The following is a 19013-nucleotide window of genomic DNA, read 5'->3' on the forward strand; positions in this document are numbered from 1 at the left end:
GGGCCGAGCCCCTTGCACAAATTTCGTGCATCAGACCTCTAGTTAAAAATAATAAAATATGTACAGTGGGGCCTTGACTTATGAGTGTCCCAACTAATGAGTTTTTTGAGATACCAGCTGTCTCTCGGCGGATTTTTTGCATTGAGTTGATAGAGTAATTTGAGTTAATGAGCTCCTTAACGAGCTCGGTCTCAGAACGAATTAAACTCGTAAGTCAAGGCCCCACTGTATCTCGTTTAGAGAGGTCACCATGTGCCCTCACACTGAGGTCCTGGCTTGATGACCCTTGACCTCTCTTCTCCCTGTTTGTCACAGGCTCAGGACATGGATATCGTCAGTGACAGACTAAGAGTAATTTTGTTAATAAATATGTAAACACAAAGAAAATAACCATGAATTAACAACAATACATACCCTTTTCTCAATTGCCACAAAGCTTGTAAACTCTGTTATGAGAGAGTTTTCTTTACTGAGTTGAATAATTAGAGATTTTAAGATTTGCTTCTTCATCTAGGATAGAATAAAATAAATGCAAACATGTCCTATTTTATTTTTCATTAAATGAATATTAATTAATCTAAAAGACTTTTTCTATAAAAAGCAAATCATCCCCTAATTAGAATTTCAAACTAAATATTGAGTCAATAACCCTATCTAAATATCTCAAGTTGGTGACTAAATGTTCTCTACTCCACTGAGCCGCCAAGTCATAGAAGGAATAATTCTATTTATAGAGCCCTTTGTAGATTACAAAGAACTCTCACTCTGGAGTGTGCTGAGCTTCTGAAATCTTTTATAGACTGTCTGTGTCTCCCGTTTTCCAGATGAGACTCTCCAGCGTGGACTGGTGGAGTGACTTGCTCAGGACTGTCTGTGGTAGAGCTGGTCAGTCACCCCAGAGATAAGAGGGATGTAAGCAAAACAAAACTCAAGGCTGCTAATGGAAGGGCAGTAAAGGAGAACAATGAAGGCACAGGCCACTTATCACAAGCTGTAATTGCTTGCAAGGGAATCTGGGCCATGTGTGGCATTCTGGTACTTTCTTTTGGGGATGGCACTGAGCTCTAATGCTCCTAACCTCATTGCACCTGGCTTTTCATCAGGAAGAGGGGAATACGACCATCACACTCGAGAGCTCCGGTGACAGACACCCTTGAAGCCCTCCTCTGGCTTCTCTGATGGGTACAATTACCACAGAGTTCTCAGGAAGTTACAGAGTACCCTGCACCCGAGACCTGACAATACATGCCCTCAATACTGTATGCACCTCCATCCAGCTAGCCTCACTCTCCACGTCCATGGATAAGTCAATTTCTAAAGAGCCAGCCATGAACAAAACGTAATAGTTTTTGCTATGAAAAGAGCAAACCTCATGATTCGTTTCATTTTCGTGGAGAATGCCATCTTCATAATCTCTGATCAGAGCTCGTGCTGTCAGCTTGTGAATCATCTGTTTAAGCAGCAAAGGAAAAAAGAATTCAAATGTCATATATATTTTTTATATCCTCACTCAAGGATAGGTTCACCAACTTGGGAGAAAGAGAGAGAAAGAGGGAGAGTGGCATCGATGTAAGAGAGAAACATTGATTGGTTTCCTCCCGTACATATCCCAACCAGGGATAGAACCCAAAACCAAGGTATGTGCCCTGACCCACAATTGAACCACAAGCAACCTTTTAATGTACGGACTAACACTCCAACCAACCAACCAATGAGCACCTGGCCATGGCTCATTTGCTCTTAATCCAAAAGTAGAAAAAACAAACATAGCTTCAATAAATATGTTTTATTTAGGCTACTACTGTTATTTACTATTTTAAAATAACATAGGTAGTCCAGTGGTACTTAACTTTTATTGAGTCATGGACATCTATGAGAAGCTCCCTAAAAAATTTTCATCCATAAAATACTAAATTTAATTGTAGTTATTCATGTCCATATGGACACATCTAAAATCAAGAACCCCAGATGAAGAACTGCTACATTAGAAACTGACAGGAAGTGTCCTCTTTGTACTGAAATGTCAACATAGAAAAACAGCAACAACAAAGGAAACACACTGAGCATTCTATATGAAAATGTAAAATTATTATTAGCTTTCAAGCACTGGGTCTACAGTTTAAGTTTGGAATCTTACAGTTCCAGTTGTCTTCTGTAGTTCAGTGGTTGATACCATTGCAGAAAATTCTTTCTCTTGAATTAATGCACATAGAGTTGCCTGAAACAGAAAAAGAAAATTCCTTATTAGATTTTTTGGAGTTTTGTTTTATTAATCCTCACCGGGGATATTTTTTCCATTGATTTTTAGAGAGATTGGAAGGGAGGTAGAGAGAGAGAAACATGGATGTGAGAGACATGTGGATTGGTTGCCTCCCACACGTGCCCCGACCAGGGCCAAGGTTTGAGCCTGCAACCCAGGTACATGCCCTTGACCAAAATCAACCCAAGACCCTTCAGTCTGCAGGCCGATGCTCTAACCACTGAGAAAACTGTCTAGGGCTCTACTGCACAGTATTTTGGTCAGTGATTTCCTCTCTTTCAAGGGAAATTAAAAGGCTCTCCAGGGCCCTGGTTAACCACCTGTTGTATTCCTAGAAAGAGAAAATTTGTCAGCATATTATGATTTAGGGAAGAAAGAGAGGGGTAAAAACAGAAAAATTACTAGCAAAATACATTGCTCTTCCCACAGTAAAACAAATTGTGTGCCTCTTTACCTGAGTACAATGAGGAATAAAGCTATAGACCAGGAGCCGGTCATTGTGGAACAAGGCTTGCACCTGGGCCGGGCCCTGCAGGGGCTCAGGTGCATCTGGACTGAGCTGCTGCCACTTCACGGAGATTGAGTGGCAGCTCGGGGATCGTGACCGAGTCATTTGGTCTTCTATCTATTTGTAAAAGAAGAATTATTTCTCTTTCAATGCTGTATCCAGAAAATAGTTACTGAACACTTAAACTTTACATTCTATCCTTTGAAACCTATAGCTCTTTCTTCCTTCCTCCTTCCTGCTGGATGATACTTTCCAAAAAGATTTTAAGTAGAATTTTTAATAACAGCACTAACACATAATTTAAATCTACATAACATCCTAAAATTATTGCATTAGTTAATTACTAATATACAGCTCTGGCATGGAGTAGATTCCAGTTATAAAAATTAATCCTACAAAGACTTGAGCAGACAATCCTCCAAAGAAGAGACATGAATGGCTAATAAGCACATGAAAAGATGTTCAACATCATGAGTCATAGGGAAATGCATGTCAAAACCCCAGTGAGATACAACTGCACACCCATTAGCATGGTTATTATAAAAACAAAAAATGGAAAAAAAGGATTGACCATAATATAGAAAAATTGGAACCCTGGTACATTGCTGAGGATGTAAAATGGTGTAGCCACTGTGTGCAAATGGTGTGGCAATTCCTTAAAAAACTAAATATAAAATTACCATATGATTCAGCAATTCCTCTTCTGGGTATATACCTAAAATAATTGAAATCAAGGTCTCAAACCATACTTGTATACCAATACTCATAGCAGCATGGTTCACAATAGCCAAAGGTGAAAATAATCCAAATGTTTACTGACAAACAAATGGATAAACAGAATGTGGTAGATATAGACAATGAATGTTATACAGGCATTAAAAAGGAAGAAAATTTTGACACATCCTAGAACATGGATGAATATTGAGGACATTATGCCCAATGAAATAAGCCAGGCATGAAAGGCCAAATACAGTATGATTTCAAATATATGAAGTATCTAAAATAGTCAACTTTGTAGAGACAGATAGTACAAGGGTAGTTGTCAGAGGCTGGGGGAGGAAGAATCAGAATTTATTGTTTTTTGTTTGTTTGTTTGTTTTTTAATGTTTTTATTGATTTGAGAGAGAGAGAGAGGAAGGAAGAGGGATGGAGAGATAGAAACATCGATCGGTTGCCTCCTGCACACCCACTATTGGGGATTGAGCCCACAACCCAGGCATGTGCCCTGACCGGGAAGCCAACTGGTGACCTCTTGATTCATGGATTGATGCACAACCACTGAGCCACAGCGACTGGGCAGCAGTTGTTTTATGGGGACAGAGTTCTGTTTGGGAAGATGAAAAAGTTCTGGAGATGGATAGTGGTGATGGTTGCATAACATTGTGAATATACTTAACGTCACAGAGCTGTACACTTAAATATGGTTAAAATGGTAAATTTTATGTATCTTTTACCACAATAAAAATTAATTTTAGGTACTCTCCCTGCCGGGAGCATGCCCACACCTCTCCCCTCTGTTCCACTTCTCCCCTAAAGGCAAGTTTCCTTGACTCTTTCTCCTAAGCTCCGTGGGCCCTTCTTTTGCCTCTGTGGCTTGTTTCCTGAGCCCAGTTCTCCTGCCACTCATTTCTACCTCTGTGACTTTCTAAATAAACATTCTCTTACAGTTTGAAAAAATTTTAATTTTATCAAAACATGTTTAATACTTCACTTTTAAAAATTAATCCATGACACTTTATAGAGCAGAAATCAAACTATTAGCTAGGGGAATAACCCAATTTTGCTCCCACTGTGCTCCTGCCAGGTGGAAGATCAGTGGTCACCAAGGGTGGGAGGCACACCTTGATGTCTTTGCCTCTTTCTAGCTCCCATTTCCATTAATGAAAACACAGAGTTTACTGTCAATAGATCTGTACAAAGATAACATTTCCACAAGTAAACGTAAGACTAGAAATAAGATGTTTGAGAAACGTACCTGTTTTTTCCAACTATGTTTGGATTTTGAGTTAAAATATTCAAATAGTCCAGCACCACACTGGGACAGAGTCCTTAAGATATGACGATTTGCTGTGGAACTGATCACATTTCACAGGTATTATTTTAAAAGAAATTGTAGAAACATTTTAGAAGTCCATGTAGTTAAACAGGTTGACACAGTTCAAAACTCAAAAGAAGACATTATATGCAGAAGAATTTACTCTTCTTTAAGGTTCAGGAGATAAAATAGATGGCAGACAGTATGAAGTATCACAAGATTTGGGAAACTTAAGCTCCCACACATCAGAGGGCTTATTTCTCTCTCACAACAGAATAAAAGCAGAAATTTTTAACTTTGATTTACCACAGGGAGGGAGCAGATGATTTTGAAAACCCCCCAAAAGGTACCAGAATACGGACAAAGATCAACCTCCTTTCAAGGGGTGTCAAAGCTACCTGAATTGGTTCCAAAGGCCAAGAACTGGCAAAAGTATTAATAAAGTCTAATCTTGAAATCTGATCCACATCTAGATAGCAAAAGCTATAAAGAAGTGACTCTCATTCTAGCAAAGATAATCTGACATTTACATGACAATGTCCTATTAAATTTCTCTCGGTAATAATTCTACACCTATGAAGAATGACTTTAATAGTTTCCTCTTGAAATATTAAAGAAATGATCAATAACTTTTCAGAAAAAGAGCTTAAGAAAGTTATCTCTGAAACATTTTTTTAGCCCATGATAAAGATCAGATTTGTTTTCAACCCTCAAAATTAACTGGTGGTGATTACAACACTGATTAGAAAACTCCTTCAGCTGGAGTTTATCTGTCTTTTATAAATTCCATCAGTTAATGAGGCTACTTGGAACCTTTCCTGTGGGTGGACTCTGAGGACAACTTGTTACAATGGCGGGCGGGAGGGTCTCTACTCCTGGAGAACTCACAGCATCTTGCTGGAATTTTTGAACACAAGTGAGTATGTATAAAACGAGGCAGGAACATTTAAAAAGATCCTAAAAACTGGATAGAAAGTCAGTAACAATTCCAGCTCCCTCAGTTTGGGTCATGTCAACCAGCACAGTCATCCCTTCAAAACCCCTTTCTTTCATTCCTGGCACTTAGGACCCCATCTCCCCTTGAGGTTCTGGATTGCTGTCTGTCTGTCTGTCTGTATCCCACACACAGTACTGCAGCCTGAGCTGAGCTGGGTCTGTCCCATGACAGACCCTCAGCAAAGACACAGTGCTTTCTGCACTGCGGTGTCTGAACCCGATCACAGCACAGGGGGCCCAACACACAGTGCGGGGAGCAGGCAGGTATTGCTGGGACCAGGAAGATGAAATAGAGTGCTAAGGCAGGAAGAAGACCCCTCCCTGTGACAGGCTTATGGCTGGCCACCCAGTGTCCACAGGTGCAAGTTATTCAGGTAAAGTCCTGTTAGGAACAATTCCTAGAGGAGTTCATTATGGGTTGCACACATTTCCTAGTTGGAATGTGATGCCCTGTTAGGCCTCAGATGACAGAGAACAGGACTAGGAGCTGGGACTGAGGAGGGGCAGAGAGAAGAGCCCTCTGTGCAGGCAAGAAGGGCCATCCAGGGGCATTGAGGACCCCAGATCACTGCAGAAGCCCAGGGGCCTAGGACAGCACAGTGTGGGGAAGGATAAACCTGGTGACCACTTGCCAGGATGGTGACGATAGGGGGAGAGCACAGGGAGGTGCAGGACAGGCATGTTCCGTGCAAACACCAGTCCAGCCTCTTTAGTTTGGTGTTTTCCTTATATTTACACCATATACCTCAGTTCAACCAGGAAAGCTAACTGTAATTGGGAGGGGGTTAATTCCAACAATCAGGTTTAGCCTCCCCAGAGAAAGATTCTCTGTACATCTCAGGGTTTGACAATGCAAAACCTCACAGAAAGGTGTTGTGAGGAGCAGGGCAGCTAGATGGGGCCTCTGAGGCAGCAGACTCCCTCAGCCCCCCGTCAGAAACTACCATGGGCTTCTCAATATGTTGGAAATTTGGATTTTTATGCAAAATAACACTAACATTGATTTGGGACTTGCCATGAGCCAGTGTAGTCTAAGTGCTTTCTACACGTGAGTTCATTTACCTTAATCAATAAAGAAAAAAAAAGTAGTGTTTGCATCAACACCTTCATTGTATAGAGATTAAACAAGTTGCACAAGGTCACAGCTAATAAGTGGCCAGCTTGGGGGGGTGAGACCTAGGCAGTCTGGCTCACAGCCCAGAGCTCCACAGCTGTACCCTAAACACCTCTATACACAAGTGTCAACGTCACACCTGCCAAGAACCTTGTGCGGGCCAACAAGATGCCTGTTCGCAGGCTGCCTCTCACTGTGGCCTTCACGGTGACAACCTCCCACTCACCCGACACCGCAGGAGAACAGCCGGGTGTGCTGCACATGCCTCTTCACAAGCCGCAGAGTCAGGCTCGCCTCCTGGAGGTGACCATCAGAAATGAGGAGGATGTTCCGTATCCCTCGAGAAGGGGGCAGTAAACTTAAATATCGGAGTGTTTTCCAGAAGTCAGTGTTTCCCATGGTAGGTGAGGCAGACTGCAAGAAATGAGAAAAATTATTTACCCCTTTTGGGGGATATTCACTATTTACTCTAGTCATTTACAGAACAAGTCTTTCAATGAGAGTTTAGAAGTATCGTCAGTGAAAAGGTATTTTTCCCTAATTACACATTTGTAGAACAACTACATTTACATCCTTTGAGTTTATTTCATGTCACACAGTAACTACAATATTATTAATTGGCAATTATCTGCTTTTTTAATGGTTTTCAAAGAACTATTACATCAAACACCCCTGGGCCTGTCATCCTAGACTAAAGTGGTGACTGGTTATTCTGAGCTTGCTCCACTTAAAGAAAAAAAGGGACAGAAGAAAACACTGCAAAACTGTTAATGCTGGTTGTACCTGGGTGGTGGGGCTATGGGTGATTTTTTTCTTTTTACCCTTTTTAATTTCCAAATTTTCTTCAATGACTTCATATTGATTTTACCAGTCAAATAAAAGAGCCCACCAACATACAAAATGGAAGGACTGGGGGTGTTCTGACAGTGATCTCCAGGGCAATACCACTAGAACTGGATAGAAACAGGATCAGGAGACAAAGGGAAATGCCTTTACTCACCATAATGAACTCAGCTGGCATATTATTGCTTGTGATGTACTTTGGAAATGAAAATAACTCCTTGTAACCTGTATAATAAGATCGGTGTGAGGTGCTACCATTAAATATTCACTTTATTGACCACTAACAAAGAATAATATTTGATAATTTTTAACATATAAAAACTCACTACAATATTTCTTTAAATAATAAATTCTAGTGCGAACTATGCACTTGACTGTGCAAAAGGTTCTGAGTCAAATTATGTGTGCAGACTGTCTTGTAGAAATTGCTTATGTAAAGTTGGATGCAGGTATCATTATAGCACCGGCAGTGTGGCCACCAGAGGTACACATTCTCCTTCCATGACCTATGCCTCCAGCAGTGGCAAACCCTGGCTCCTTCATGTAGCAGGGGCTGGGCCTTCTGCTACATAACAGAGAAGAACCAACAGGACATGATATCCTCTCACTCCACTCTGTGGTCCTTCTCTCATCTCTAAAGTGCCTTCTTCTGGCGGTTAAGATGGCCCTGAATCCCCCTCCCCGCCCCCCCACCACCTGCAAATGGCATTACCTGTCTTCTAATAGGCTTATCTGCTGCTTGCTGAGATTATTCCTTATAAATTTTCTACTACTGTGCTAATTTCAAATATTCTGTCCATATCCTTGGGACCCTCATACTCATCATAACGGTGTTGTGTTTGGTTTAGCTGATAATGACTGTTATGTTTATATAGCACTGACTATGAATGAGGCCCTGTTTCAAATCCTTTACATACATTAGTTTACTCCTTATAACAACACTGTGAGGTAGAGACTATTACCCTCAAAATACAGATGAGGAAACAGAGGCATGAAAAGTTCAAGTAACTTGCCCAAAGTGACACCTAGAGCTAGTAAGTGGCAGAACTGGGATATGAACCCAGGGGCCTGGGTCAGAATTCTTAAAATATATATATTTTATTGATTTTTTACAGAGAGGAAGGGAGAGGGATAGAGAGTTAGAAACATCAATCAGCTGCGTCCTGCACACCCGCTACTGGGGATGTGCCCGCAACCAAGGTACATGCCCTTGACCAGAATCGAACCTGGGACCCTTCAGTCCGCAGGCCGTTGCTCTATCCACTGAGCCAAACCAGTTAGGGCCGGGTAGGAGTTCTTGAACACTGTGTTATGCTATTTGCGAACACTCCAAAGGTGAAGTCAGGGATGCTGACAGATGTCACCTCTACCCGTGAATATGCTGATATTGAGGAAGCATACTGTGGACTTCAGTCAAAGGGCACTCACCTGAGCCAAACTTGACAACATTTATCTTCTGTTTCTCACCCACCAAGGACAGTGCATATAAGGCAATTTGCTTGGCTTGCAAGAATGTCACACCCTCCATGGAACTGGAGCAGTCGAGACAAATAATCACTTCATTCTCCTCAGCTATGTCGGGGTGGGCAATGCCAAGATCTGGATGGAAAACAAGCATGCAGGCCTAAAAGGAGAAAAAGGCGCTGGATTGACACTTCTCATAACTTAAACTGGTCTGGCTTGTTCAAATTGGGAAGCATTTTTGAGTCAAAAGACCACAACATTTTGATCCAAAAACCCACCCACACAATCTCTCTAAACAATGGGCATGTGACTGGGATAGGGTAACAGAGGGTAAAGAATGGCCCCCTATAAACCAGTGAAGACCCCCTGGGCTAAGGTACAGTGTTTCTCCCCAGATCTCTGACTCTAGTGGGAAGGTGCCACTTGCCATGGAACAGCTGGCACAGAAATCTTACAAGCCTCATAGGGTGAGACATAAACACACTAATGTAGACGTGTGTGTTTAATTTAAAACCCATGTACAAAAACCCATGTTTACAGAAAAGATGAATTAAATTGTGCTTATTTCTGTGACTGAAGGGGTTATTGGTTTACCATGCTCAGCTGTGACATTTGGAAGAGAATTTAGTTTATGTGCTACCAATATTTCAGGCACCTCTCTAATGTACAAAGCAAGATATACATAGAGCTAGGGTTTGCAGAATTTGGCATAAACATGTGTCATTTTTATTGGAAAAGTTCTTCTTGTAAAATTTGAAAACATTTTTAGCCAGGTAAGATGATACTATACAAACAAAAAGAGTAAGATTTATTCAACAATAGGAGTTCAAATAAAAAGTAGAATGTGAGAACTGGAGTTTCTAACATATAGTCCATAAACCCCTGAGAGGTCAAAAATAAATATATAATTAATATCTAGAAATGTATATGGTATGAACACTGTCTGCAGAATGAATAAGTAATACGTGTTTTCTCACATATATAATGTACTATTCTAAAAGGAATATAGATACTACTGTGATTACTAAAATATACATAATTATATTTTATTTTATTAATCAACCAATACTTAAAGTACAACCACTATCATGGAAATTTCAATTTTTAAAAATTTTCTCTTAGCCCTGGCCGGGTTGCCCAGTTGGTTAAAGTGTCGTGACAATAAGTCAAGGTTGCAGGTTCCATCCCTGGTCAGGCGGGGCACATACAAGAATCAACCAATGAATGAATAAATAAGTGGAACAACAAATCAATGTTTCTCTCTCTCTTTCTCTCTCTTCTCCACCTCTCTTTCTCTCTCAAAGCAATTTTAAAAAATTAAAATAAATTTCCCTTAGCTTTATTGAGATACAATTGATATATATAATACTGTGCAAAATGAAGATACATAATGTGATGATTTCATACATATATATATTGTGAAATGATCACCAAAATAAGGTAAGTTAGCATGTCCATTACCTCATATAACTATATATATTTTTTGTAATGAAAACATTTAAGATCTATTCTCTTGGCAACTTTCAAGTATATAATTCAGTATTGTTAACTATAGTTATCATGCTGTATATTAGATGCCCAGAACTTATCCTATATAATAAAAGGGTAATATGCAAATTGACCCTAACAGCAGAATGACTGGGAATGACTGGTCACTATGACACACACTGACCACCAGGGTTGCAGACGCTCAATGCAGGAGCTGCCCCCTGGTGGTCAGTGCGCTCCCACAGGGGGAGCTCTGCTCAGCCACAAGCCAGGCTGACGGCTGCCAGCACAGCAGTGGTGGCGGGAGCCTCTCCTGCCTCCTCAGCAGCACTAAGGATGTCCGACTGCAGCTTAGGCCTGCTCCCCACTGGCAAGTGGACATCCCCCGAAAACTCCCGGGCTACCAGAGGAATGTCTGACTGCCAGCTTAGGCCCGATCCCCTGGGGACCGGGCCTAAGCCAGCAGGTGGACAGCCCCTGACGGGTCCCAGACTGTGAGAGGGCACAGGCTGGGCTGAGGGACCCCCCTGAGTGCACAAATTTTTGTGCACTGGGCCTCTAGTTCATCTTATAACTAGAAGTTAGTACCATTTGGCTAACATCTCCCCATTTCTACCCCCAGCCCCTGGCAACCACCATTCAACTGTTTCTATGAGCTCAACTTTTTTTCAATTCCATATATAAGTGAGATCATATAGTATTTGTCTTTCTCTATTTGACTTATTTCATTTAACATAATACCCCCAAGGTCCATCCATGTTTTTGCAAATGGCAGGATTTCCTTCTCTTTTATGGTTGAATAATTCCTATCTAACTATCTATCTCATTTTTTTCTTTATCCATTCATCTGTCGAGGGACACTTAGATTGTTTTCATGTCTTGATTATTGTGAATAATGCTGCCATGAATACTGAGGTGCAGCTATCTCCTTGAGATAGTGATTTTATTTTCTCTGGATCTATGTCCCAAAGTGTGATTGCTTCATACAGTAGTGCTATTTTAAAATTTTTTAGGAACCTCTCAACTGTTTTTCATAGTGGCTGCACCAATTTGCCTTCCTACCAATAATGCACAAGAATTCCCTTTTCTTCCACTTGTCTTTCCAACACTTGTTGTCTTTTGTCTCTTTGATGATAGCCATTCAAACAGGTGTGAGATGATATCTCTTTGTGGTTTTGATTTGCATTTCCCTTTTGAATGGTAATGTTGTACATTTTTTTTCATGTACCTATTAGCGATTGGTATGTCCTCTTTGGGAAAATGTCTATTCAAGTCCTTCGCCTATTTTTTTTAAAAAACATATTTTATTGATTTTTTACAGAGAGGAAGAGAGAGGGACAGAGAGTCAGAAACATCGATGAGAGAGAACCATCGATCAGCCGCCTCCTGCACACCCCCCACTGGGAATGTGCCCGCAACCAAGGTACATGCCCCTGACCGGAATCGAACCTGGGACCCTTCAGTCTGCCGGCCGACGGTCTATCCACTGAGCCAAACTGGTCAGGGCCCTTTGCCTATTTTTAAATCAGATTAGTGTTTTTGCTGTTGAGTTGTATGAGTTTCTTACATATTTTAGATATTAACCCCTCATATGATATATATAGAGTGAAACCTCGGTTCTTGAACTTAATTCATTCTGGAAATCTGTTCAAGAAGCGGATTCGTTAAAAAACCAAATCATTTTCCCCCATTAGAAATAATGTAAATGGAATTAATCTGTTCCAGGACCCACAAGTGATTCTTTGTTTTAATCTTTCTTGTTTTTTTTCACACATCACTGCTTCTGAAATACTGTCACCAGCTAACTGCTTTCCATTTATCCAAATCAACAACAGTTTTTCTACCTCTTCAATTGCTTGTGATTGTTGTTTTGTGAGCACTTTCACACCCTTAGCTACATTAGCGCACTTGATGGCCTCTTTCTGTTTTAAAATTGTGCTAATGAGTTCACCAGCAACAAAAGCATTCTCTCCTTTGTTTGTTGTCTGAGAGATACTTTCTGCCATCCTGAGGTATCAGGTATGAAAGGGTTGTCAGGTCCAAAACTGAAGTTTTGGTCAACAACTGAGACATTTTTTCCATGAAACAGAATTGTTTGAGATTAGAGACATTGGAGAACTGAGGTTTGACTGTAGTTTGCAAATATTTTATTCCATTGCATAGGCTGCCTCTTCATTTTGATGATGGTTTCTTTTGTTGTGTAGAAGAAACTTTTTTTGTAGTTCCACTTGTTTATTTTTGCTTTTGTTGCTTGTGTTTTTGGTGTCATCCAAAAACTTGTTAGTAAGACCAATGTCAAGGAGCTTCCCCCTATGTTTCCTTCTAGAAGTTATACAGTTTCAGAACTTACATTTAAGCCTTCAATCCATTTTGAGTTAATTCTATGAATGGTGTGATAGGGGTCCAATTTCAAAAGGTATGTAGATACCTAGTTTTCCCAAAAGCCATTTATTGAAAAGACTATCCTTTCTTCATTGAGTATTCTTGACTCCCTTGTCAAATATTCATTGACTGTATATGCATGGGTTTACTTCTGGGCTCTCAATTCTGTTCCAATGGTCTATGTGTCTTTATAATTATTGTAGCTTTGTAGTATAATGTGAAATCAGAAAGTGTGATAGTTCCAGCTTTGTTCTTCTTTCTCATGATTTCTCTGGCTATTCATGGTGTTTTGTGGTTCCATCATGGGATATCTTTTTATTTATCTGTGTCTTCTTCAATTTATTTTATCAATGTCTATAGTTCTTAGTGTACAGATCTTCCATCTCCTTGATTAAATTTATTCCTAAGTATTTTATTATTTTTGATGCTGCTATAGATTGTTTTATTTCTTTTTCAGAAAGTTCAATGTTAGTGTACAGAAATATGACTAATTTTTATATGTTGACCAATTATATGAATGATTTTTATATGTTTGGCGGGCCTTATCTCCAGGGGGTCCCATAGCTGATAGTGCTTAGAGCCAGTTCATTGGCCACATTAGGGTCCACAGCTGGGACCAAGTCTTATATGCCTATTACCTGATGCACAGATGGACCTGACTTCCCCTGGGTCCCATGGCAGAGGGTGCTGATGACAGGTCCAAGCCAAACCAGGCCATAGCTAGTTTCTCAGGGATATGAAGCTTCTTCTATTTCATCAACTAGGACCAAGGTCAGTGAGTCAGCTACCTGGGTGGGGCCACCTGGGTGCAAAATGACTCTTCTCAGGTCTGGGACTGCACTGGGATTTCACAATCTCCTACCTGGATCTCAAGCCTTTCACACAGGCAGGATGGGTGGGCGGATAGATGCCAAATTATTTTTGATGGGGAAATACATGCAAGGACGTCTTATCCAACCATCTTGCTGATGTCACTTTCAAATTTTATTTTAATAAGAAGAGATTCTTCATCTCAGCCATACAAAATGAATGTATGACCATAAATAATTTTGTATTTGTTTTTACAGTATCAATGTTTAAAAGCTATAAAAACTATACAGGCAAATCAGTGTAATATGTGAAGGCAGATTTTCCTTTTGTTGGGGATTAAGGTAAAAATTACAATCTTTACAAGGAACTAAGCCACATGGGGGTTTTGGTCAAAACCTCAGATGTTTGTCATGCTTGATATCATCAGTATTTTTAGTTGCAGAATCTTGGGGTAGGGAGAGCTCATTTAGTAATGCTAGTTTTCAAGACTAGCAATAATTTACAAGTTTAAATAATTTATTCTGAAATATTTTTTCAATAATTTCCTAGTTTTAAGTAAAAAGGACTATACCTCGCTTTCTTTTTCTGGATGTTTTTCAACCCACATTCTTGGGAGATATGCATCAGACAAACCGACGTGGAGAGAAAATCCACTGCTGTCTAAGGAGCTCCCGTCCACAGTGCTAATCACAGCTTTGCAGTCTGTAACCTGCAAACAGCCATGACAACAAAGTGAGTAATGGAATAATACCATAGTATCAATATGCATTTATCTGTCAAGTAGCAAAGCCTTGCACAAGTTATACAACTCCACTAAGAATCAACAATGTAATAACAAATTCTAAAATTATGAACTGTAGGTTTTAGAAGTGTGACCATTATCTTATCATTTATCCTCCTGATATTCTAAAGTTTATATAAATAGTCAAATTTAGGTAAGCTTGAAACAATCTCAAACCCTGGATCCAAAGATGATAGATTTGTGAATTCAGTTAGACTTCTCTGGAGAGAACAGAAAGTATATCAGACGGTCATAACTTAGAATAGCAAAATGAAAAATTCAACAGAAATCTTAGAATTATATCTTCTTTTAAAAATATATTTTTATAAATATAAAATCCCTTTAAACTTTTAAAAATATTTTTATTTATTGATTTGAGAGAGAGTGAAATGGGGGCAGTGAGAGAGAGAGAGAGAGAGAGAGAGAGAAAGAGAAACATCTATTTGTTGTTCCACTTATTTATGCATTCATTAGTTGCTTCTTGTATGTGCCCTGAACGGAGATCAAATCCACAACCTTAGCATATCAGGATGATGCTCTAACCAACTGAGCTACCCAGCCAGGGCCAATATAAAATTACTTTAAGCCTTGGCCAGTGTGGCTCAGTTGGTTGGGTGTCATCCTATGCACCAGGAGGTTGCAGGCTTGATTCCTGGTCAAGGGTACATGCCCAGGTTTCAGACTTGATCCCTTGTAGGGAGTGTGCAGGAGGCAATCAATTGATATTGTGTTCTCACATCAATGTTTCTCTTTCTCTTTCCTTTCCTCTCTTCCTAAACATCAATAAACAATTTTAAAAATCACTTTAAAAATGTAGATGTTAAGATTTAAAGTCATAAAAGCAATGTGGTAACTTATAAAATGGTCACAAAGTCTTTCCATTGTGGTGTGCTTGCCCCTTTGTAATGTGATTTGCAGCTCCTCCTGTCAGAAGCTCTTCCTCTGCCCTAGAGTCTAGAGCTTGCCATGTGACTTGCTTTGGCCAGTGGGATATCAGCATACATGAGGCAGACAGAGGCTTGAAAAGTGTTGTTTGTGCTACGTAGCCTGTCCTCTTTTGTTGCTACTATGAAATCTTCTGTTACTATATAAATGAACCTGAGCTCACCTGCTGGATGACAAGAGACACATGGCTATCACGCCAGCTGACACCAGGCCAGGTATGTGTGTGAGACCATTCTAGACCATCTTGTTCCAGGGAAGCCAGCCCAGCAGAGAACTGCCCAGCCATCCCACAAACTATGAGAAATAACACATGCTTGTGGTGTTAAAACACAAAGTTTATTTGTGTTTGTTGTACAGCAAAAGCTATCTGATGCCAAGGACTTCTTCAGGATGGATTATATCTATGTGGTTACCTACATTCCTAATGCAAAATCCTAAAATTCCCTACAATAAAAGGGATATTGAGAACAAGAGCAAAGATAATAGCAGACAAGCGATGTCAATACATTTAAGAGGATGGAAAATCGATAGTGGCATAGTAAGTGACCTAGCCAAAGTGGAGGAAGCGACCACTGAGTAAGAGTGATGGGCAGCAATATCTGAAAATATACTTATTCTACATGCTGCTCTTGATCCCTTGGTGAGGTACTTAATCCTGGGTTGGAAATCATCTTCCATGACATGGAAGGGCATGGCCTCAGCAGTGGACTCAGTGGTCCTGCAGCAACCTGGGGCAGCTTACACACAGGTGAGGGACTGCAGGAACCAGCGGTCATGAACACACTATGTACTAAACTGTTGAACCTTCAGGCCCTCTCCCTACCCTAAGAAATCAAGTAGCTGGCACCAAGAAGTAGCACCCTATTCTCTCACTAAAGAAAATTAGAGATTTATTACTCAGAGAAATTCAACCAAATGGAATCCAGACTTGGGTATCCTAGACATAATGGAGCATAGGAATACAGGGCTGCAAATGGCACTGAAGTGAGAGGCAGCATCCCAAAACATAGGATCCTTAGTTGCCCTCCCTGTCATACTTTATAAACATCCTAGAGGTGTTCTGAATAACCACAGAAATGGCTAAAACACCATCACAATACTCACCACTAAACACCTGCCAGTGGCCTTTGGTGCAGGCCTTTGGTACACTCATCCCACTCACCTCAGAGCATCTAACTGGCTTTCTCATGTCTCAATTAAAGATGAACACAGACAAGTCATCCAGACATTTGAGGAAAAGCCTCTAACCCAGGGGTGGGGAATGTCCAGTCCATGGGCCATATAAGGCCTGAGAACTCATTTGGTCTGGCCCTGCCAAGGCATCAGGAGTGAGTTAATTAAATATTTGACCAAATATAGCAGGCTAATTTTTAAGTGGATAATTTTGTACGGTCTGCGAATGATGTTGTAAACATCCAAATGGCCCTTGGCAGAAAAAAGGTTCCCCACCCCTGCTCTAACCTGACATATGTAGACCAAACAAACAAAAAGCCAGAAGGAACTAAAAGCAAGGAGACACAACACAGAAAATAGAAGGGAAAAAAAAGTTATAAATGCTTTCATTTGCTTATGAAAGAGATGATAATGCATCTGTGAAACACAAAAAATTCTATAAAAGAGAAATAAATACAGAGGAGCTCCTACAAACAAAAATTTTTGAGAACTAAAATAAACATTTCAGTTGAATTTAGAAAAATCATCCAGAAAAAAACCCAAAAAGACAATAAAATGGGCAATAGGAGATAAAACATAAGAAAATAAGGGTCTCAATCCAGGGGACATCTGACTGAATGGTATTGCAGAATGGTGAAAGAGAGAGGACCAACTTACTTTTTAAAACTATAAAAAATTTTCCCAGAACTCAAGTCCATGAGTTACATACAATGAATGAATATCACATTATTGTGGAATTTCAGAATACCAGAGATAAAAAGATCGGAAATTCTTGCAGAATTAAAAACAAAAACAAAACCCAACATAACAGACTACAGGCAAAGAACGGGAGATAAAAATAACATTTAACTTCTCAAAAGTAACATTAGAAGCTAGAAGACAATGTTTTCAATATTCTAAGAGAAGATGATTTCCAACCAGGATTAATCACCTCACCAAAAGCAGCACATGGAATAAGGATATCTTCTGACATTGCTGCCCATCCTTCTCTCTCTCTCTCTCTCTCTCTCTCTCTCTCTCTCTCTTTTATAGAAAGGTGAAAATTTATTAAAGAACAAGTACCCCCTCCCCACGTGGGGAGGGGGAAAGGGTCCCCCATTCTTCTCTTTTTTAAAAAAATATATTTTTATTGATTTCAGAGAGGAAGGGAGAAGGAGAGAAAGATAGTAACTGCTGCCCATCCCTCTTACTCAGGAAGGAAATGAGGTTGTGCTCTGCCAAATAGAGAGAACAGAACAAGAAAGGGGATAAAGATAAAACCCCTACAAAAATGAAGAGTCAAGGGAGGCCCTCTGATAACAGCTGCCCCACAGTAGCCAAGCTGGGTGGAGTGAAGAGAAGAGGCAGGATGTCTGTCAGAGGGGACATAAATTAGTGGATTCTCTGAAGCATTCAAGAGGAGTTTTAATCTATGTGTTAGCATATGTGAAGAATTGTCCTAGACGTGTAAGCAAATGAAAAACGCAATTTTCCCCAGGAAAATACTACATAAAAAGGTAAAAACAGCCAAACCGGTTTGGGTCAGTGGATAGAGCGTCGGCCTGCGGACTGAAGGGTCCCAGGTTCGATTCCGGTCAAGGGCATGTACCTTGGTTGTGGGCACATCCCCAGTAGGGGGCGTGTAGGAGGCAGCTGATCAATCTCTCTCATCGATGTTTCTAACTCTCTATCCCTCTCCCTTCTTCTTGGTAAAAAATCAATAAAATATATATATATTTTTTTAAAAAAGGTGAATCAAGGCTTAACTACAACAAGACTGCGCACAAAGATCACAAGGGGGTGCACCAAGAAAGCATAAAAAATGCGGAGACAAAGAAACAGGACACAACTGACAGAAATGAAGGATATAGAGTTCAAAACCACACTTTTAAGGTCTCTCAAGAACTGTCTAGAAGCCGCCGATAAACTTAGTAAGACCCTCAAAAAGACTGGTGAGACCGCCGATAAATATAGTGAGATCCTCAAGAAATCTAATGAGACCCTCGATGTTGTGATAAAGAACCAACTAGAAATTAAGCATACACTGACTGAAATAAAGAATATTATACAGACTCCCAACAGCAGACCAGAGGAGCGCAAGAATCAAGTCAAAGATTTGAAATGCGAAGAAGCAAAAAACACCCAACCGGAAAAGCAAAATGAAAAAGGAATCCAAAAATAAGAAGATAGTGTAAGGAGCCTCTGGGACAGCTTCAAGCGTACCAACATCTGAAT

The 19013-nt window shown here is 40.2% G+C and overlaps 1 protein-coding gene across 1 annotated transcript in view; it reads right to left on the bottom strand.

Annotated features, from left to right (window-relative positions):
• The window catches only part of PARP4 (poly(ADP-ribose) polymerase family member 4), a 120651-nt gene that overhangs the window by 35330 nt on the left and 66308 nt on the right, over positions 1 to 19013 (bottom strand). The window contains 9 exon segments of the mRNA XM_014452900.2: positions 415 to 510; positions 1370 to 1450; positions 2138 to 2218; positions 2715 to 2885; positions 4744 to 4843; positions 7140 to 7327; positions 7914 to 7981; positions 9185 to 9380; positions 14472 to 14609. Of these exon segments, the coding sequence (XP_014308386.1) occupies positions 415 to 510; positions 1370 to 1450; positions 2138 to 2218; positions 2715 to 2885; positions 4744 to 4843; positions 7140 to 7327; positions 7914 to 7981; positions 9185 to 9380; positions 14472 to 14609 (1119 nt within the window).

This window comes from Myotis lucifugus, unplaced genomic scaffold (genome assembly GCF_000147115.1).
Source record: "Myotis lucifugus unplaced genomic scaffold, Myoluc2.0 scaffold_19, whole genome shotgun sequence".
Classification (NCBI taxonomy): domain Eukaryota; kingdom Metazoa; phylum Chordata; class Mammalia; order Chiroptera; family Vespertilionidae; genus Myotis; species Myotis lucifugus.